This window comes from Anser brachyrhynchus (genome assembly GCF_964034855.1).
Source record: "Anser brachyrhynchus genome assembly, chromosome: 9".
Lineage (NCBI taxonomy): Eukaryota > Metazoa > Chordata > Aves > Anseriformes > Anatidae > Anser > Anser brachyrhynchus.
Window position 1 is genome coordinate 13,507,690 of NC_137703.1, and position 17,188 is coordinate 13,524,877.

At 35.4% G+C, this 17,188-nt stretch overlaps 1 protein-coding gene across 18 annotated transcripts in view; it reads left to right on the forward strand.

Annotated features, from left to right (window-relative positions):
* The window catches only part of DLG1 (discs large MAGUK scaffold protein 1), a 167,075-nt gene that overhangs the window by 135,798 nt on the left and 14,089 nt on the right, over positions 1–17,188 (forward strand). For 8 of the 18 annotated variants that reach the window (XM_080604862.1, XM_080604855.1, XM_080604860.1 and 5 more), the window contains 4 exons: positions 1,856–1,970; positions 8,071–8,247; positions 8,906–8,975; positions 14,858–14,891. In XM_080604862.1, coding sequence (XP_080460988.1) covers positions 1,856–1,970; positions 8,071–8,247; positions 8,906–8,975; positions 14,858–14,891 — 396 coding nt within the window. Of the gene's footprint in view, positions 1–116; positions 1,023–1,855; positions 1,971–8,070; positions 8,248–8,905; positions 8,976–14,065; positions 14,166–14,857; positions 14,892–17,188 lie in introns of those variants that run through there. The other 10 variants (XM_080604854.1, XM_080604847.1, XM_080604864.1 and 7 more) reach the window with 3 other exon arrangements.

Genomic DNA, 17,188 nt, shown 5'->3' on the forward strand with positions numbered 1-17,188 from the left:
TACGGTCTAAACAGATAAGGCCAGCAGCAGTGAGGAAGGGGGAAAACACAGCAAAACGAGGTGCCTTACCCACGGCCATGCGGTGCTGCACTGGCACAGCAGGAGTGGGCCATTCTCTCTCTGAGTCTGGGTCCTTCCCCTAAGGGATGTTGCTTTCTAAAAATTGTCGTTTTGTCACATTCCTCTTCGGTAGCCATCCAGTCATCTTGAATTCTTTTACTATTAATAATAACATCAGTAGGGTGGAAATAATGTTTTTGTTTCTTGTCACACAACGTCTTTAGTTCAGTTAGGGCTGGTAAATTATTTGATCTGGGCTTTGTTTATACAAAGGCACTAGATGCTGTTTCAAAAATCAGGACAGTATCTTAAAAGCTACTAGCTTTGGGTTTTAAAGGGAAACAGTCAGGATTATTTAAGAGTCTGTTCTTATTGTCCATAATCTGCATAGGGTTAATTCTGGTTGCTATTGCTAGAATATCAGTTTTATAGTTACCTGGATGAATGAACTGGTATACCAGAAAACATTTCACAGAATGTTCTTCTCTAACTTAATTTTCTTCGTCTTCTCTTGGTTAATCTGTAAGTCTTGGTGCTTATTATCTGATGAGTGTGCGGGGAGAAATTCCTACAGAATGCAAAATGATAAATTGTTTGTGGCATTTAAGATGACTTAAGTTGAAGGAACTGCAGTTGAGAGATTTCCTCAAGATTTTTTGCATTTTTCGAGCTCTCATTATCAGTCGTGTGCGTCTTGAGTAAATTTGATGCCCCCAGGGAATGAGGGTGCAGCTAGGGAGAAGAGCACAAATGAGGCAGTTCAGCAGCTGCTCGCTGCACACGCCCTGGCTCTCCCACTGTTGACTCTGTAATCTTACATCACGTGGGCTGGCGAAGGTGGTGGCTGTAGCGCGTTTCCTTTAACTAGAAAGGTTTTAGCAGTGGATCTGTTGATCCTGGAGTCCAAACTGTTCAACTGAAGGAAAAACTTGTTTTGAGTTCATATTTTATGCTGACAACGCGTAAGTACCTTGCTTCAGGATTTGTTTGTCCTGAAGAAGCTGTTCCTATTTTACTGTCTGCCTTCATAGATAAATCATATGCATTTAGCTTAGTTTTATTAGTGCATAGTGCTACTTAAGAACACAATCCGTTTTTCCAGGATTAACATTGTACATAATTATATAGAGGGACTTTGAATGTCTTAATGCTGCTTATAAGTGGATCGAGATTCATGCCAGAATTCTGGATTTTTTTTTCCTTTCTTGAGCTCCCATGAGAACATTGGCTAATTCAGAAATGCTTTGTGTGTTCCCCACCTTGTAGTGCTAAATTCTGTGTCTAATTTAAGTCCAGTAGTATTAAAGCATCTGTTCAATTCCAGCTTTTCAGACACTTGTAATTCCCACATCTTAGCACTTATGATATATAGTTTTGTTTATAAGTATATGCATTTCAGATGTATGTTCTGAAGTTTTATTTTGTTCATTGGGTAAAATTTATATCAGTCTTTTTATTACTATAAAATGGTTGTTAGCAGAATTGTTTGTTTTAATTAGGAATGTACTGGTTGCCGTAAACTGTATTAAATCTTTAAGTATAATGGATGTTTGCTTCTGTTTATTTGCTTTGTGTCATCATGATTATTTCAAATTATATTTCATTTGATAAATGTAAACTTTTATGTAGCTTTTAATTACAAAACATAGTGCTTAATAAAAACATTGGATTTTGGTAGTGTTTTCTTGCATTAACAAGGCTGTAACAGACGCTTATTTTCTGAGATTTGAAGATTTATGTAAATTAATCCCCAGAGTATAGGGGAAATTAATAGCAGTGCTTCCATTTCTTACAGAATACAGCCGTTTTGAAGCTAAAATACATGATTTACGGGAACAGATGATGAACAGTAGCATTAGTTCAGGATCAGGATCATTGCGAACTAGCCAGAAGAGATCCCTATATGTCAGGTAATGGTCTTTTTCACCATATTACTAGTGTGTTTTTCTGCTTTTCTGTAGACTTAGTATTTCTGTGTTTTATACGTTAATTTACTCATTACTGAACTTACCAATTTGATATTTATATGAATGCAATATACTAAAAACAAAGTTTAACTTATTTTGATTAAAGTAATACAGCTGAAAAAAAAGTTGTATTAGCTCTGAGAACTTTGAAGAGTGGTGCTTTTACTTGCTTTTTGTTCTGCCTCTCAGAGATTATGACCAGTCAGTAAAAACATTTATTCTTTTAAAGTCTAAGTAACAATTTAGTAACTTGTTTAACTCAATTTGTGTTTTTGTGACACAGGTCTTCATTCTCCCCTTTAAGTTCTTGAGTTTAAATTTAGAGCCTCCCACAACTTAAGTGGCCATCTTATTTTCTTCAGCTTGCTTCGGTCATATTCTCAGCTTGTATTAGGAAATCAGAATAGCATTCTGTTACAGAATAATTTCTGTGGTAAACAAGTGATCACCAAATAGACCAAAGTGAATAGAGTAGTGTTCATGAATTTATTCATACAAAATTAAACATAAAGGTGGCTTAAAGGAAGTGGGAAGTATAAAATATAAAAGCATGAAATAATTAAGAAAATAGGTAGTTTTCTCAGGAAATTGTGGCAAGATGCAGCTCATGTAATATGTAATCTTACTCCTCTGTTAGTTGCCATGTACTGAAAAGGTGTAACATTGCAAGTGTTGAATGTGGGTAAAAGAATTGCATTTAAAAAAAATAAATGATTTTTGAGTTCCCTGAACTGACTCATCTCTGAGTTGAATAAGGACCAGCAGTAGCCTCATGGAAGAGGCCAGACCATTTTAGCAGAGCAGGTTAAGACTTCACTAGTGACAGTGCTTGCTTTAAACTTGATTTAAAATGTTGTAGGACCTCACTGGCTTACCTGCTAAAATACTTGGCTCAGGTGCTATTGCCTGCTCCCATTTAGAAATCAACCTCAAACAGTTCCCATCTCCCAGTTGTGCTTGATATCTGTTTACAGGGCCACAAAATGGAAAAAAAAAAAAAAAAAGAGAAAATTGAGCTAGATTAATGCATTTAGTCTGACATAGTTCCCTGATCACTGTACTCTTGTAGAAATAAAGCGTCCTCCGGAAATGGGTGCAGCTTAGGAGAGAGGAGTCTTAGAATCTGTTTTTACTGGTATTGCCATCAAAAGAAATGCTGGTGAAAATTTAGTCTCAACTGTAAGCAATGAAACACTGCTCCAAACATTAAGTTTGTGGATTATTATTATTATTTATTATTATTTTACTGTTCTCCATTTTCTTAATCTTAAATTTCTGTTCTTTGGCGGATCAGACTTCAAATATATATATATAAAATTAAAGGTCACTGTAAATATTCAGTGCAACAGGTTGTATTGGCTTTACATGGCAAGGATGGCAAGGGTTTGGTAGCGGGGTAGGCTGCAGGGGTGGCCTTTGTAAGAAGAGTCTAGAAGCTGCCCCATATTAGCAGAGTTGATTTTGTTGAAGTCTGGGGAGTTTTAATGCAGCAGAAGGGAATTTTTTAAGGATGTTCTTAACATGGTGACTCTTGTTAATCTTACACCAGATTTCTGTAATTTCATCTTTATGTTTCCCATGTCCCCGTTTTTCTCACAGATGCACATTCTTGACCTGCATCTGTGTTTGTGCAGGCCCAGAGTAAGCTGCTTAAAATAGCAATATTAACTTTAACCTACAAAAAAATGGAGTATTTCACATGATTCATCTCCCACTAGTACACTGTACAACCATATAAACACACCTGCTGGTACACGTATTCTATGCCCAAAGCAGATACTGTTTTGTTCATGATACAGTATCTATTGAGCTTTGGGAAAGAAAATCTTATGCAAGGCAGCTACCTGGATAATTGCATACTTGCTCAGAAAAGGCTCAGACATTTGCAGTCTGTTTCTGAAGGCTTTTAAAGAAATGTAATGAATTATTCACTTAGGGTTTCTTTTTAGATTGACTATAACATGTAGCCCGTATGTTTTGACCTCTTACTTCGGTAGCTTTATCTGGCTTCTGTTTTTTCATAGTTGTTTTTTTTTGTAGTTTGCCTTAAATATTTTTAGGGTCATAATTTAAATCTCCAAGGATAAATGCTTAAATACTAATGATAAGTGCTCGATATCAGTTAGCCACGTCTTATTTCCATAGGTAAGTATACATATGGACATTGTGGTTAGATCTTCATATCCATAATCACAGGATTTATCACCTTAGTCCTCATCATGTAACTAAGCCTAAACAATCTTAAGTGCTTTTATTTTGCTTGGTTAGCTATAGCCTATAGCTCTAGCTGTAGATTCTAAACCACTTACATTGATGTTCACACATTCGTCTGGTATTTTAAGCCTCTGACAAGCAGTTTATGTAATTCTTATTCCCTTGAAGTTATCTGTGAATGGTTGAGGTTGTGCTTTTGACTTTGTCAGCTGCAGAAAATGCAGCCTTCTCCAGACTTAGCAGAAGCCTTGCGGAGACTGGTGATTCTATTTCCAAGAAAGATTTTTGAAACTCCATAGTCAGCTGTGTTGTAAGTTGGAACAAAAATCTAAAATGCAAATATTCCTCATGAAAAGTACTTCTCCACCCACGGCCCTTTACAGAGAGTGCTGCTATGGTTTTTGAGATCCATTCTTGTCATCACATCAAAAGATGCCAAAGACTGGTAGGCAACTTGGTTACACATGCAGGATGGGTTCACATCTTTTCTCTCCGGTTTCCAGTGTAATTTTTGACCTCACTGAAGTAAGTTTTAAGAATCTTTGAACATATTGCTAGATACTGACAGAATGTGTTGGCTATCCCACTTATGCCTTATTATAAGTCACTTCAGTATCATCATTCTGTACTTTTAATTGAACCAATTCAAAAACAGGTTTACAAACTGAAGCTAAATCTCTGTAATATTAGTTTTTTTTTGATGTGCCTTTAAAATTCCAGTTATATAACGTAAGCCAAATTGAATAGTAAAACCAACCATAAAATGTTTATGGGCATTCAATCACAGTTGTAAAAAACAAATAAAAGAAAATACTCTGAGAATAATGGTCTGTGGTGATATCTCAAAATCATGGTAACAAAATCGCAAACAAAATGAGATGCATTCTTGCCCCCCTATAACTGAAACATGATCTCTTTATAAATAGTCTGCCTGTAAACAGCATTTTGGGGGTGTTATGAAATATTAAGGAAATGACGATTGTGTTTGCCTGAAAATATAATTTGAAGCAAAATAGCAGATTTTTCTTAATTGCATGCATCTTAATATATGATGAATAGCAATATAACAAACAGTCCTTGGAGGACAGTATAAATATAGCAGTTCAGCAGCAACTAACTCCTTGATTTGCACATCTAATTCTCTCTTTCTCCCCTGACTAATTACGATGCACTGATTTAATGACCTTCTCTGATTGCTGCTTTATATTTCTTTTGATCTTTATTTTAAGAGGAGAGAGATTGTCTCATAATGTTTCTGTTCTTACATCTGAGCTATACCTATATGCTCTCCTCCTTCATCTGCAAATTCAAAAAGCACATATGAAAAAGTGAAATTCTTTGATGGCATCAAATTTCTTTGGTAATATATTGCCAGGGAGTAAACTTGTTCTATACTTTATCTAACCTCGTATGACAAGTATCAGTGTGCAATATCTGTAGAATGAAGATCTGAAAGTGGCATTCACCACTGTGCATTTTTCTAACCAGCATGATGCATTATGAATTCAGACAATGGTGCTGATTTCTCCTTGGATTGAAAATGATTGCAACTCCAAGTGGAAGAAACTTCACGGTTTGGAAATCATTAGGAAATTTTAATTAGATCCATTGAAAAATAAGATTGGTGTTAGTAGCAGGCCTGAATAGTGTACTCAACTGCAGGAGAAGCTTAATTAGTCATCCTTATGTTGTTCCGATGCTTCAAACATCTAGTTTTAAACAGCTTTCCCAGAAACTCAGGGAGAAAAAGAGAAGCTCCTTTATAGGATAGCCTTCATTCCCAAGTGGTAAGATTAAATCATGTTTCAGAAAATAGTACAGAGGGATGCTTCTGCTGCCACAGGAATTCCCTGACTGCTTTGTTCAGCAAGAATACTCTAAAATAAGAAATGCTTCACTAAAACTTCATCAGCAGCCTATCATACTGAAAGCAATGAGCATAGCCAGGTAAAAGACATGATGGAAATTCTGGTGCTATTAACACAGATGTTAAATTTTTGGCTTTGAGGCATAAGCATTCATGAAACTTGCAACTTGCCTTCAGTTTCTGCTGTTGTCCAACTGAAGGAACCAAGTTATCATTTTAGTGATGTTTTGCTTCCAATTTATACAGGGCAAAATAATAGGGACTTGGTGCTTTCTCTTTAAAATATTTTTTTAAGGACTTGTCATTTAAATTAAATGAAACTTAAAAGTAGAATAAATGTTGTGGGACAGTGTTCAAAGTCCTGGTTGATCAGAAATAATGAATTTATTTTAAAATAAATCTCTCTTTGTGTTATAACTTCCACTAAATAAATGTATACATGGTATTGTTAATCTACAATCAAAGTCTCCATACAGGGGGTATGACCTTATGTTAAAGGTGAATTGATGTGATGGAGCAATGTGTCACTGGTTATGAGCAAATACAGTTCAAACAGAAAGAAATACCCTCAGTGCTTTAAAAAGGCAAAAATCACAAAGCTAAGAAGCGGTTGAACAAACTCTTACAACTTACAGGTACTTACATGAGTAAAAGAATTTCTGAGACACTAAAAATCTAGTACAAAAAGGTACGTAAACCAGTATTTGGGGAGAAGAAATTAACCTAATTTGTACAAGAGAAAGGACACCATCTTAAATCATTGCATTAGGATCTATTTGCTCTTTCCTAAGGTTGTGTTGGACTTGGTATCAAGTCTCTAAATTGCAACAGGGTATCATTTAGAAAGTGCATCACTGACAAACGTATGAGCTTGCAGATGAAATACTTGAGGACTTTTTTGGGCTGTGTCATACAGGCACTTCACTTTACATCTGTTCATATGCCTTTTTGAAAAGTAAAATAAGAGTCTTTTATAAGGCATAAGCTTAGGAGTGTCTCTTTCATTTCAGTAAGAGGCTCCTGTCATTCATTTTCACATTTGCACTAAACCCTTGGTTGTGCTGGGAGAAACATACTGTAAGTCTCGTCGGTTTCTCAGGGAACTGATCCAGATTTAAAATGATCCAACAGGGCGAAATTAATTTTAACACTTATCTATTCCACAGTATGGTGTACCATGTTCGTTTCTAAGCAATTTTGCTCTCATAACCAAGGAAGGGGAAGGAAGCAGTACAAAGCAGCAGTGAATGTGGGTATGGATAGCAGCGGGCTTGAATAAACCACCCTTGCTGGCAAAGAGAACGCTGATAGAGCTGTAGCCTGCAGCTGGTGTTCAGGTAGTGCTAGTGCCTGTTATTTGAAAATCGGCTGACCTTGGAAAAAAGGATGAGATTCCCCTGAAATGGTAGGGAATCTTCCAGAAGAATGCACCTCAAGCTTTTTGCTTTGTAGTACTACAGTGGCCAAGTTCTGTTCAGATCATATTTCTAACCTTTTTTTCTTGCAAGTCTGTGAGCAGGAAATTGACAGTAACTTTTATTTACTGAAATAATCCAGATTTGTAACTTGTAACTAAGTACATGACAAAACTTTCAACAGTGCTCTATGCATCAATTCCATTTTTTGCCATAGGCTGACATGTAACTTGCTCTACACAAAGTATTTTTTGAATTGCAGGGGGGCATTTTCTTGTGGACCTTCTGCAAAGTACTATAGTTTACTATGGACCTAGTTTATTCTCATTCATTAAAACTTATAAATTTTGTTTGTGTTTGAATACTATGCTGACCATTCTCAGGGGAGTTGTGGGGGGAGAGTGTGTATTCAGCATCCTCCTTTTAAGCACATGTCAGAATGATACGGTCATTTCTGAATGCTTAATTAAATCTAGTGCTATTCATTCGCCCCTGTGTCTTTTCAGCTTTTTCTATGTATATTTATTTATTTTTCTTCTCAATGCAGAGCTCTTTTTGATTATGACAAGACTAAAGATAGTGGCCTTCCAAGTCAAGGGTTGAACTTCAAATTTGGCGATATTCTCCATGTCATTAATGCTTCTGATGATGAATGGTGGCAAGCACGGCAGGTAACTCCAGATGGAGAAAGTGATGAAATTGGAGTTATCCCAAGCAAACGCAGGTATGTCATAATATTGTATTGACTTTGAGATGTCTACTATTAAATTTTCTAATGAGTGAGTTTAATATTACACTATCTATGTATAAGAAGGTGGAAAGTAAATTTTGTGTAATATGATGTTGCTGGTGGCAACTCTGCAGTTGAGCATTAGACTTGGTTCAGAATTTTCCAGGTTGAGAAAAACATTAAACTTTACCCTCCAAAATACTCCAAAAAATATTTTTAAAATTATTTTTTAAAAGTAAAACGTTGGAATTCTTTCTACCCCAAAGCTGGGAAATGGGCAAGTCTTTCTTGGGTGGACAAAGCCGAGACACACTGTTTGGCATTGGCAAATAAGAGATTAGGTGGTCTGAATCTCAGTATCTGCTGATTGCTCATGGTTGAAGATACTCACTTAGGGACATGCTTTTTCTTTTTACACCTGGACTTACTGAATCTATTCAATCACCTTATGCTCCAAAGCCCTCACAGCTCATCAGTTGAGAAATAAAGCCCTGCTTTTCCAACACAGTCTGCCATTCATTTTCTGAAGAGGCCATTAGCAACAAAAATCTTTGCTATAGAAGGTGCACTATATGTTTACATTGTGAAAAGTACTAATTTGAGATTCTAGAATTTTGCTAATTTAATTGCTTTGTGTCTGCTCTTCTGGTAGAGTTGAAAAAAAAGAACGAGCCCGTTTAAAGACAGTGAAATTTAATTCCAAGACGAGAGGAGATAAAGGGGTGAGTTTATGAAGTGCAAATTACACCTGGTGTTGTGAATGGTAACACTTTCCAGTGGGTTATATATGTAGACTCTGTTTCAGTTTTTAGTGAAAAGGTGAAATAGTGTCAAATAGAAATAAAACGATTCTGAAAACTAAAGCAAATTTTAATAGTAAGCTGTTGCCAAAGCACTGCAAATTAAAGAATTAGCTTAGAAATACATACTGTTCTTAATACTGTAATGTAACAGGAGTTTGTATATACTAATCAGTTATTGAATAGTGCCATTTAGAACAGCACTGCATGTGCTACTTATAAAGCCATTTAGGCCTTTGGTATGGATTGTGCTCTTGGACTTCTTTTTTGGGAAGAGGCTTACTACCAGTTTTCAGAAAAATTAAAATGTTTCTTTTGTTATTTTTTTTAATGTGTCTAGAAAACAATCAAAACAAAATTGCTCAACAGGGCCTCTGTGATTAAAAAGAGGTTTTGTAATGTGCACAGTTACCCAGGCAGTATAAAGTAAATTCTTTCTTACAACTGTGGATGCAGAAGCTTTAAAGAATTTTTGTGCAGTGGAATAGGCCACCAGAAACTCTAATCTTTCCTCATTACTAGCCAGAAACAGTCTCTACCTCACAGCTGTTTTTTCTCACCCCTGCTCTCTGTTGGTACAAATACTGTTGTGGCTGTGCTCAAAGCACATAAAGTAACCAATGCAGGTGAAAAGTAACCCAGTCCAAAAGAAATTGTAGTCAAATCCCTTGGTGCAGTTCACTGCTTAATATGTAAACCTTGCCCCAGTAAGTGTGCTGGGGCAGTAGGAATGAGCAGTGAGGAAGCGAGGTAACTGCTTTTGTAGCAATAGGAATGCTTGTAGCCTAAATTATAACAGTTTAATCATAGTAACGGTCTTGTTTTCTTTGGATTTTAAGTGAGGCTTTTTTTACAACATATTGGCTGTTATGAAACAAGAGAAACATTTTCACAACCTTACAATTTTTACCAATATTATATAACTGGTAATTTCAACACTTATATATATGCATTTTAGGTGTAAGAACCTTCTAAAGTAAAAATATACTGCCATTTATAAAAAAAAAAATATCTGAAATATGCTCTTAGTTCCTGAGGAAGCTGTTTCTTTTAGATATTTTTTCAAATAGCACAATGCTGTAACATTACTTATTATTGTAGATACAAAAGATTTTTTTTTGTCATTTATTTTAGTTACAGTGTTTTCATAACTTCAAAAATGAAACAAAGTAGTAAGGCTTCAGTAATTTATTTGGATACTTTAAAGGTATCCAAATCCATATGTGCATTCCTCTGCTACATGTTAAAAGTTTCAGTTTAGTTTACTAATGAAGAAAATGACATTTTTTTTTTCAATATCTTTAGTTATTTTCTGATTAACAGTTACAGTCCTGCATTGGGGATTCCTTTGATTATTAGCATTTCATTTTCTTTTCCCTGTTATGGTACATTCCTAATTTCATATTGGAATAAAATGTTATCAACTGATGTGGTAATTCTTAACCTGGTCATTTTTGTATTTGGAGTTCATTTTTTAGAAGTCACTTAAAAAACATATGTCTTAAATATCTTAGATTGTTTAAACTGCATTAAGTTATTTTTCAAATATTGCCATGTTCTTTGAGAAGATAATTGCATGTTTTTGTAGTTTGTCTACCAATAAACTGTGAACACTTAATTAGCTACGTATTTGAAATAGCATTTGACAATAGAAGAGTTAGTACACAATCACTGTGTACTAACAGCACCAAAGATACGCATGGAAAACTGAGTGGAAAAGCAACTACGCTTGCCATTGATACAGAACTGCAGTTCTTTTTCTTTAGTAACACTTCATTTTGCAAACACTCTTACACTTGTTCACAACCTTTTGCTTCAGCTGTAAATGTTTTAACATTACAGTTTCTCTTTAAATTATTCTTCCTGTATTTGTCGTGGTGGTATTTTTCCCAGTAAGTTGTCTGCAACATACATGTCTTCATGGACTGTGTGCGTTATTGTGTCTGTTTATGGTAATTCTCCATGGACAATATGAAATACCAACTTTGAACAATTCTTCAAAAGTTCTACATTAAAACCTTAAAGAATAACCCTAGTGATGGCAAACATTAAAATCTATGTTCCTTTCATTTTAAGGAACACCAAGAAACTGGAGCAGAAATGTTTATTTTTTTGTTTGTACCTTTCATATAAATATTTACTTCACTTTCTGTGCTGCTTCTGTTTTAATATATTCTTGCTTATGATGCCTGTTCATGATTTGCAGTGGGCTTATGAAAAAATTAATACAATTACTATGCATTTGCAACTAATAAGCAGTTCTCTCCAGCTTTTTATAATCATGGTATCTTTTAAAAATAATCTTTTGGCTAATCTTTTATTCAAAATCAGTACAATATTACCTTTAATTTCTTTTTTTTTTTTTGGCGATGGAACTGACTCTGACCATTATACATGCAGTATGTGAAACTTAATATTACTTCAGTAAGATTTCCTATAGAGAACGTTAAAATTATTAGTGTTATGAAATATTTTCAAAACTAAAATGAAGAAAATGATTATCCTTTATGAAATAAAAACATTGGCTACATCTTATAGTTATACAAATTGCAAAATCTCACCACCCCAACAAAACTGCACAATTTTTGCTTTGTTATTATTTCTTATTTACATATTTTTTTGCCCAAACTGAGGGTCTTGTCCCAATGGGACAGTTATATAGATGTGAGACTTCTACCTCTCAGAATTCATGTTACAGTATTTTTCAGTATGCTCAGCAAAGATCTACTCCTTTGGGCATACTTCTTTGTCACCTTCATTCTGTAGATTCCAGTAATGTTTCTGGTTATGAGAAATCAATTCCAATGACTTGTTGGTTTCGTACAAAGAAGGTCAAGCAAGAGGACCGTAACCCAAAACCTTGCCAATGCCAACCATGGTTCCTACAAGCATATGGTTAGCTTGAAAACAGTTCTTTTGTCCATGTGCGAGATTGGTAGGTTACCAGCTCTTACAGTGAAAATGACAGTTTTAGTGGAACACAGATGCCAGCCAATTAAAGGTTTTTTGGCTACTACTAAAAACAATATTGCTATCGCCAGAGCTTGGTGCTCATGACACCTATGGTGCTCCTATGGTACAACATGCCTCTTTAACACTTGGTAGTTTAAAGCAAACTTTTTTGACAGTGGTAGTGAAAATATCACTGGATTTTTCACTGGGTGATATTGCCAAGCAAGTCTGTATTAAAACAGATGGCCAGAAAGACTGTTAATACTTGGAGCAGGATGCAGCTTGTGTTGCACTATAGGTATTCTCTTTAGGAAGGCCAAATTCTTGTTTTGTACTTGTACCAAAGAAGGTGGGCCACGATTTGAAAAACACAGTCCTTTATGACTCCTACTTATTACTATATTTCATTCCATCCTTGGTGCTGATAGCAAAGGTAGTATAACTTCTTGCAACCGTGTTCCATATAATTAAGGAAAGATGAGCTCACACTAAACTAAATAAGATAGATGTTAATTGAAAAGAAACATGCCCTAAATTGTAGAAATAGCTGTTAATGGGATCTTTTAATGTGTGAATTGAATATATTTTGGTTATTTCTAAAAGTAGCTTTTTAAAAATGGTTCTGTGGAAGTTTTATTACTTCCCATGGCATATCAGCTGTGTTTGGCTTACAAACAAGTAGTGCCCCAGCAGAGTAAGATCTCAAAACCAAGCTGGTCATTTGACTACTTTTGCTGTTTTCCCAGTAATAGAATTTCTGCAAACCAAATGACACAAACATGGCCAATTACGTAGCCTGGCAAAACTGCTTAGGTGATTCACTTATGCCTAAAGGAAAAAAGAAATTTCATCTAGCATGAAATTAGCTCTCTCGGTTCTGTGCATAATTACAATAAAAAGTGTTATTGACCTATTTATACGTCAAGGCTCTTAATTTACTTTCTATAGAACAGTAAGCTAAAGGTGCTGCAGTCACATAATGTCTCCAGCAAAAGACATGACAGATGACTAAAACATTTGTTTTAGTAATTATACCTGTAAGCATACAGATATATGAATGAAAATATATTCATGCCCTCCATCACTTAAACAATAAGCACGATAATAGTTGATATGCAAATGGGCAGATATATGTATGTCTATATAGATAGCTCAAGAAATTTTCTTAGCAGTTAACATCAGCAGTTGCTGAGTATGGGCCTTGGACATGAAGGGTTTTCCATGTTAGAATTCTTCGCTGTAAATGCACAGCTGAAAAATAATTACTACAGTAAACAAATGAAATGAGTTGATATCTTTTGAAAGTGGGCCTTGGTACTGGGATGCAGACTTTCTTAGCATGAAGTCATTTTTTCCAATATACTTGTAATGAATTGCAATAATGAAAGAGTGAAAAAAATATTTTTTTCTGGATATTTTTGCGCCCCCCCCCCCCCCCCCTTCCTATTTCACTGTTACTTTCATAGTTTTACCATAAGAGAATTCAATACAATGCTAGCTTTTAACTTTACTTTTTCGTTGTTCTGTGGTATTTTATTTAGCAGCTATCACCAAAGTATTTACAGTTTTGCCTTTTCAAACGGGTAACACTGGCAGATATTTCTGGTGAGCTGTTATGGCGCCATTTGTTTGTAAAAAGCATGTGTAAATATCTGTCCTTTTTTTTTTTTTTTTGACTGGCTATAATCCCTAAATTAGATAATATCCATGATTTAATTGGCTTTGTTTGAGTTCATTCTGGTTTGGCCATCTTTTGGCAGCCTAGTTTTTCACATCTCGTTACACTCACAGCAAGCCTGTTTGTGAAATACAGGTCAGGCCTCACAGGGTAAACCAGCCTGACAATTCTCTTGGAAGTAAGCATGTGAAATACAGAGGGGGTGAGCAAAGCCATGATCCTGATCTCTCTCGACTTTATATGAGCTGAGAAGACACTGTTAAATTGGAATATGCACTGCATAATGTGGTTATAGGAGTCAGCTTCCACAAAGCTGCTGGTCTGGGCCTTTGTTCACACAGAATTAGACATCCTTTGTTTTGCCCCTCCTTCTCTTCTTCAGCAGTCATTCAATGACAAGCGTAAAAAGAACCTCTTTTCCCGAAAATTTCCCTTCTACAAGAACAAGGACCAGAGTGAGCAGGAAACCAGTGATATTGACCGTAAGTATGTGGCACTCAATGAGAGAAAAGCACACGTAGAAGGGCCTGCTAGATTGCAGTAGGGTGTTACTATGGAGACAGTTTCATGAGCTGCAACAGGCTAACAAGCTCGATGTGCGAATGACAAACCAATTTATAAAATCAATGCAATCATTTGTTTGCTCTTTACGTAAATTGTAACCAAAGAATGTCCCAGTTTGTAGTAAACTGGATAATACTGTCGGATAAGTATGTCTAACTGGAGGAGGTAACAGCTCTCCAGTGCCGTCAGTAATGGTTCCTCAGTCCTCACCCTGATGAGAGTGCGGAGCAGCAAAGCAAGTATGGCTGAGTTTACCAGGCTTTCCAGTCGGTCCCTTTAGACTGGTAGCTTCCAAGTCATTCTATTCTAATTTGCTTTCCTTAATGAAGAGAAAGTACTTTGACTTTGTTGTTGCCTGCACTAAAAAAAAAAAGTCTTCTCAAGAAGTATTTTTACTGATTCAGACCAGGTCTGTTACAAGCTGCAGTCTCTGCCGTTTGCACCAGTGATAACACTTCATGTGTCGGTCTGGTTAAATCCTATGGACTTACCTTCCCCTGTGATGTTCTGGGAACTGTCTCCTGTCGTAGCGCCAATTTTATATATTACTGACAATTATTTTCTTTGTGATTGTCTTTTTATTGCTTGCCCTCTGGGGACTACTCTGCAGGAGGTCCCTGACGACATGGGATCAAAAGGCCTGAGTAAGTGATCAAAATACTCCCAAGTTATTTTAACCTCCATCTGAAAAACTACTTTTTTTAAAAACAGATCTCTTTGAGACTGGTGCTCTACTGGCATAAGGAGGTTGACTAAAAATGTTTCGTAAGATTTTTCGAGTTTGTAATGTTCTGGGGATTTTTGCTTTCAGGAACATGTTACTTTTTAATTGATTGTGACGTTAGTGGGTTTTTGTTGTTGTTGTTCAGAAGCTTACCAGCACTTACTTATTTGTCCTTGACAGTGACTGTATTTGTAAATTTGTTGATATATTTTGCTAATGTTATTTTAGTATTGGTTTTGTGTTTTATTATTTAAAAAATGACTTTTCACAGTCATAGCACAACTGTTGTCATAATTTAAGTAGTTGGCAGTCCTCTCTCTAGGTGATGGATATCTTCAGCTCTTTAAAAACAAGACAAAGAAAAGCTTTCCTTAACAGATGCCATGAGAGTTTTTCTCTGAACTCTTATGATGCTCTTAGACCACCACTGACTAGGTAGAGGGGTAGTTGATAAAGGAGACACATAAGCATTAATTTTGTTTCCTGCAGAAATGCCTGGTAACTGATTGAATACAGCAAGATTCAAAAGTTGCTGAATACTGTAACAGATCTGTGTATACAGACATCACCTCTGGACTAAAATAAATAGTCATAACGTGTCTTTCATGACAGATATTAAACAAGTAGATTGTTAGGTGTTTATGGGATAGTAAAATTGGTCACTAAAGATAACGTTTCTTCCCAGGGCGTAACTGTTCCCTTTATTCTCATCCTCTATGTTATGCTCTGTGTTCCTGAAATTACATGTAGGAAGTGGGATACTTCTATGCTCGGCCTCAGTCACTTAAGTAAATAAAAATGCTGGTAGCAATAAAATTGATCTTCCATTTCTGAAACCAGTTTCAAGGAGATTATTGGTCTGGAGCAGAATACCAATCATAATCAACTTCTGTGGCCTTATAATCATTAAACTATGTAATGTGGTCCAGAAATATCACTAGGTAGTTCTGTAAAAAGACAAATGTCTATTCTGAGCCTTTTTTTCAGCAGTCCAACTTTTGGAAACTGCCTTACCGTGCTTAACACAAGCTCTGCTACCTTGGCTCTGCAAGACTGCTTGCCACAATAGACCAGTTATCAGTTTACCACAACTTGTGTTCTTAATTGATTAGTACAATGTCTCCCCTGGAAGGCAATTCTGCCATGTTCTATTATGAGGCTTTTAAACATTTATTTTTTTCTTCCATGCCTATATGGGCATTCTTTTTCCAAAGCAAGAAAATGAAATGGAAGTGGGTCTGAATTTCTGGTACTCACAAACATTTGTAAATATGTTTTCTCCTGCACAGAAACAAAGTGGAAGTTTGTTCTAATCACAGATGTTAAAGATATTGGCCAATTAAAAAAATATATGTATTTTAAAAGATTAACTAGTTTACATGTGACTGATGTTTTTTTGTTGTTTATCAGTCACTAAGACATACTTGTTCCATACCTATTTTGTTTCCTTCGGAGTCCTCTTGCTTCCTTCTCTTTTATCTTGTGGCGGAGGAACCACACTAAATTCAATGTATTATAAAGACTTCCAATGAAAACAATATGTATCATTCTATGCACACAGCTACATAATATTAATTTTGATTATATTTATTTTGTGAAGATCAAACACAAGTTTCTTTGTACAGTCTTAACCCATGAACATAAGAGTGCTTTTCATTAGAAAGAGATGGTCATTTGCTGGCATGAAAATTTTTTCATTACAAAAAAGTCCAGCAATATCAAAAGTGACATTTGTTCTCTAGATTTGTACAATTTGCAAGTAACAGAATAGATTGATATGTGATGTTCTTCAGTTGAGTTAATTTTTGTCATAAACACGTTTAATGCTTTCTATTACACACAAATTAAAGTAAATATACATTATAGCTTAAAGGTACTGAAATATTTTGATTACTATGAAAAAGACATGAAATTTGTATAGATGCTCTAGAGTAAAAGTCAGGAGCTTTTGAGTAGTAAATCCTTACTAGAGGAAACAATGCCGTAGCTGGGTGTCTGTTATTGAATGTGCTTCACTTTATTTCCTGGAACATATTTCAGGACTCTTTATAAAATCAATAAATTGCCTACATAAAAAATGAAATTCAGGATCCCATAGTTCTTGCACAACAAAACTAATTTTGAAGTGAAAACCTAAAAATTGCAGGGTTGCATATGAAATGTAAATTAGTGTACTTTTCATAATCTTATTTTGATGTGTTATTTAATGTTTTTTCT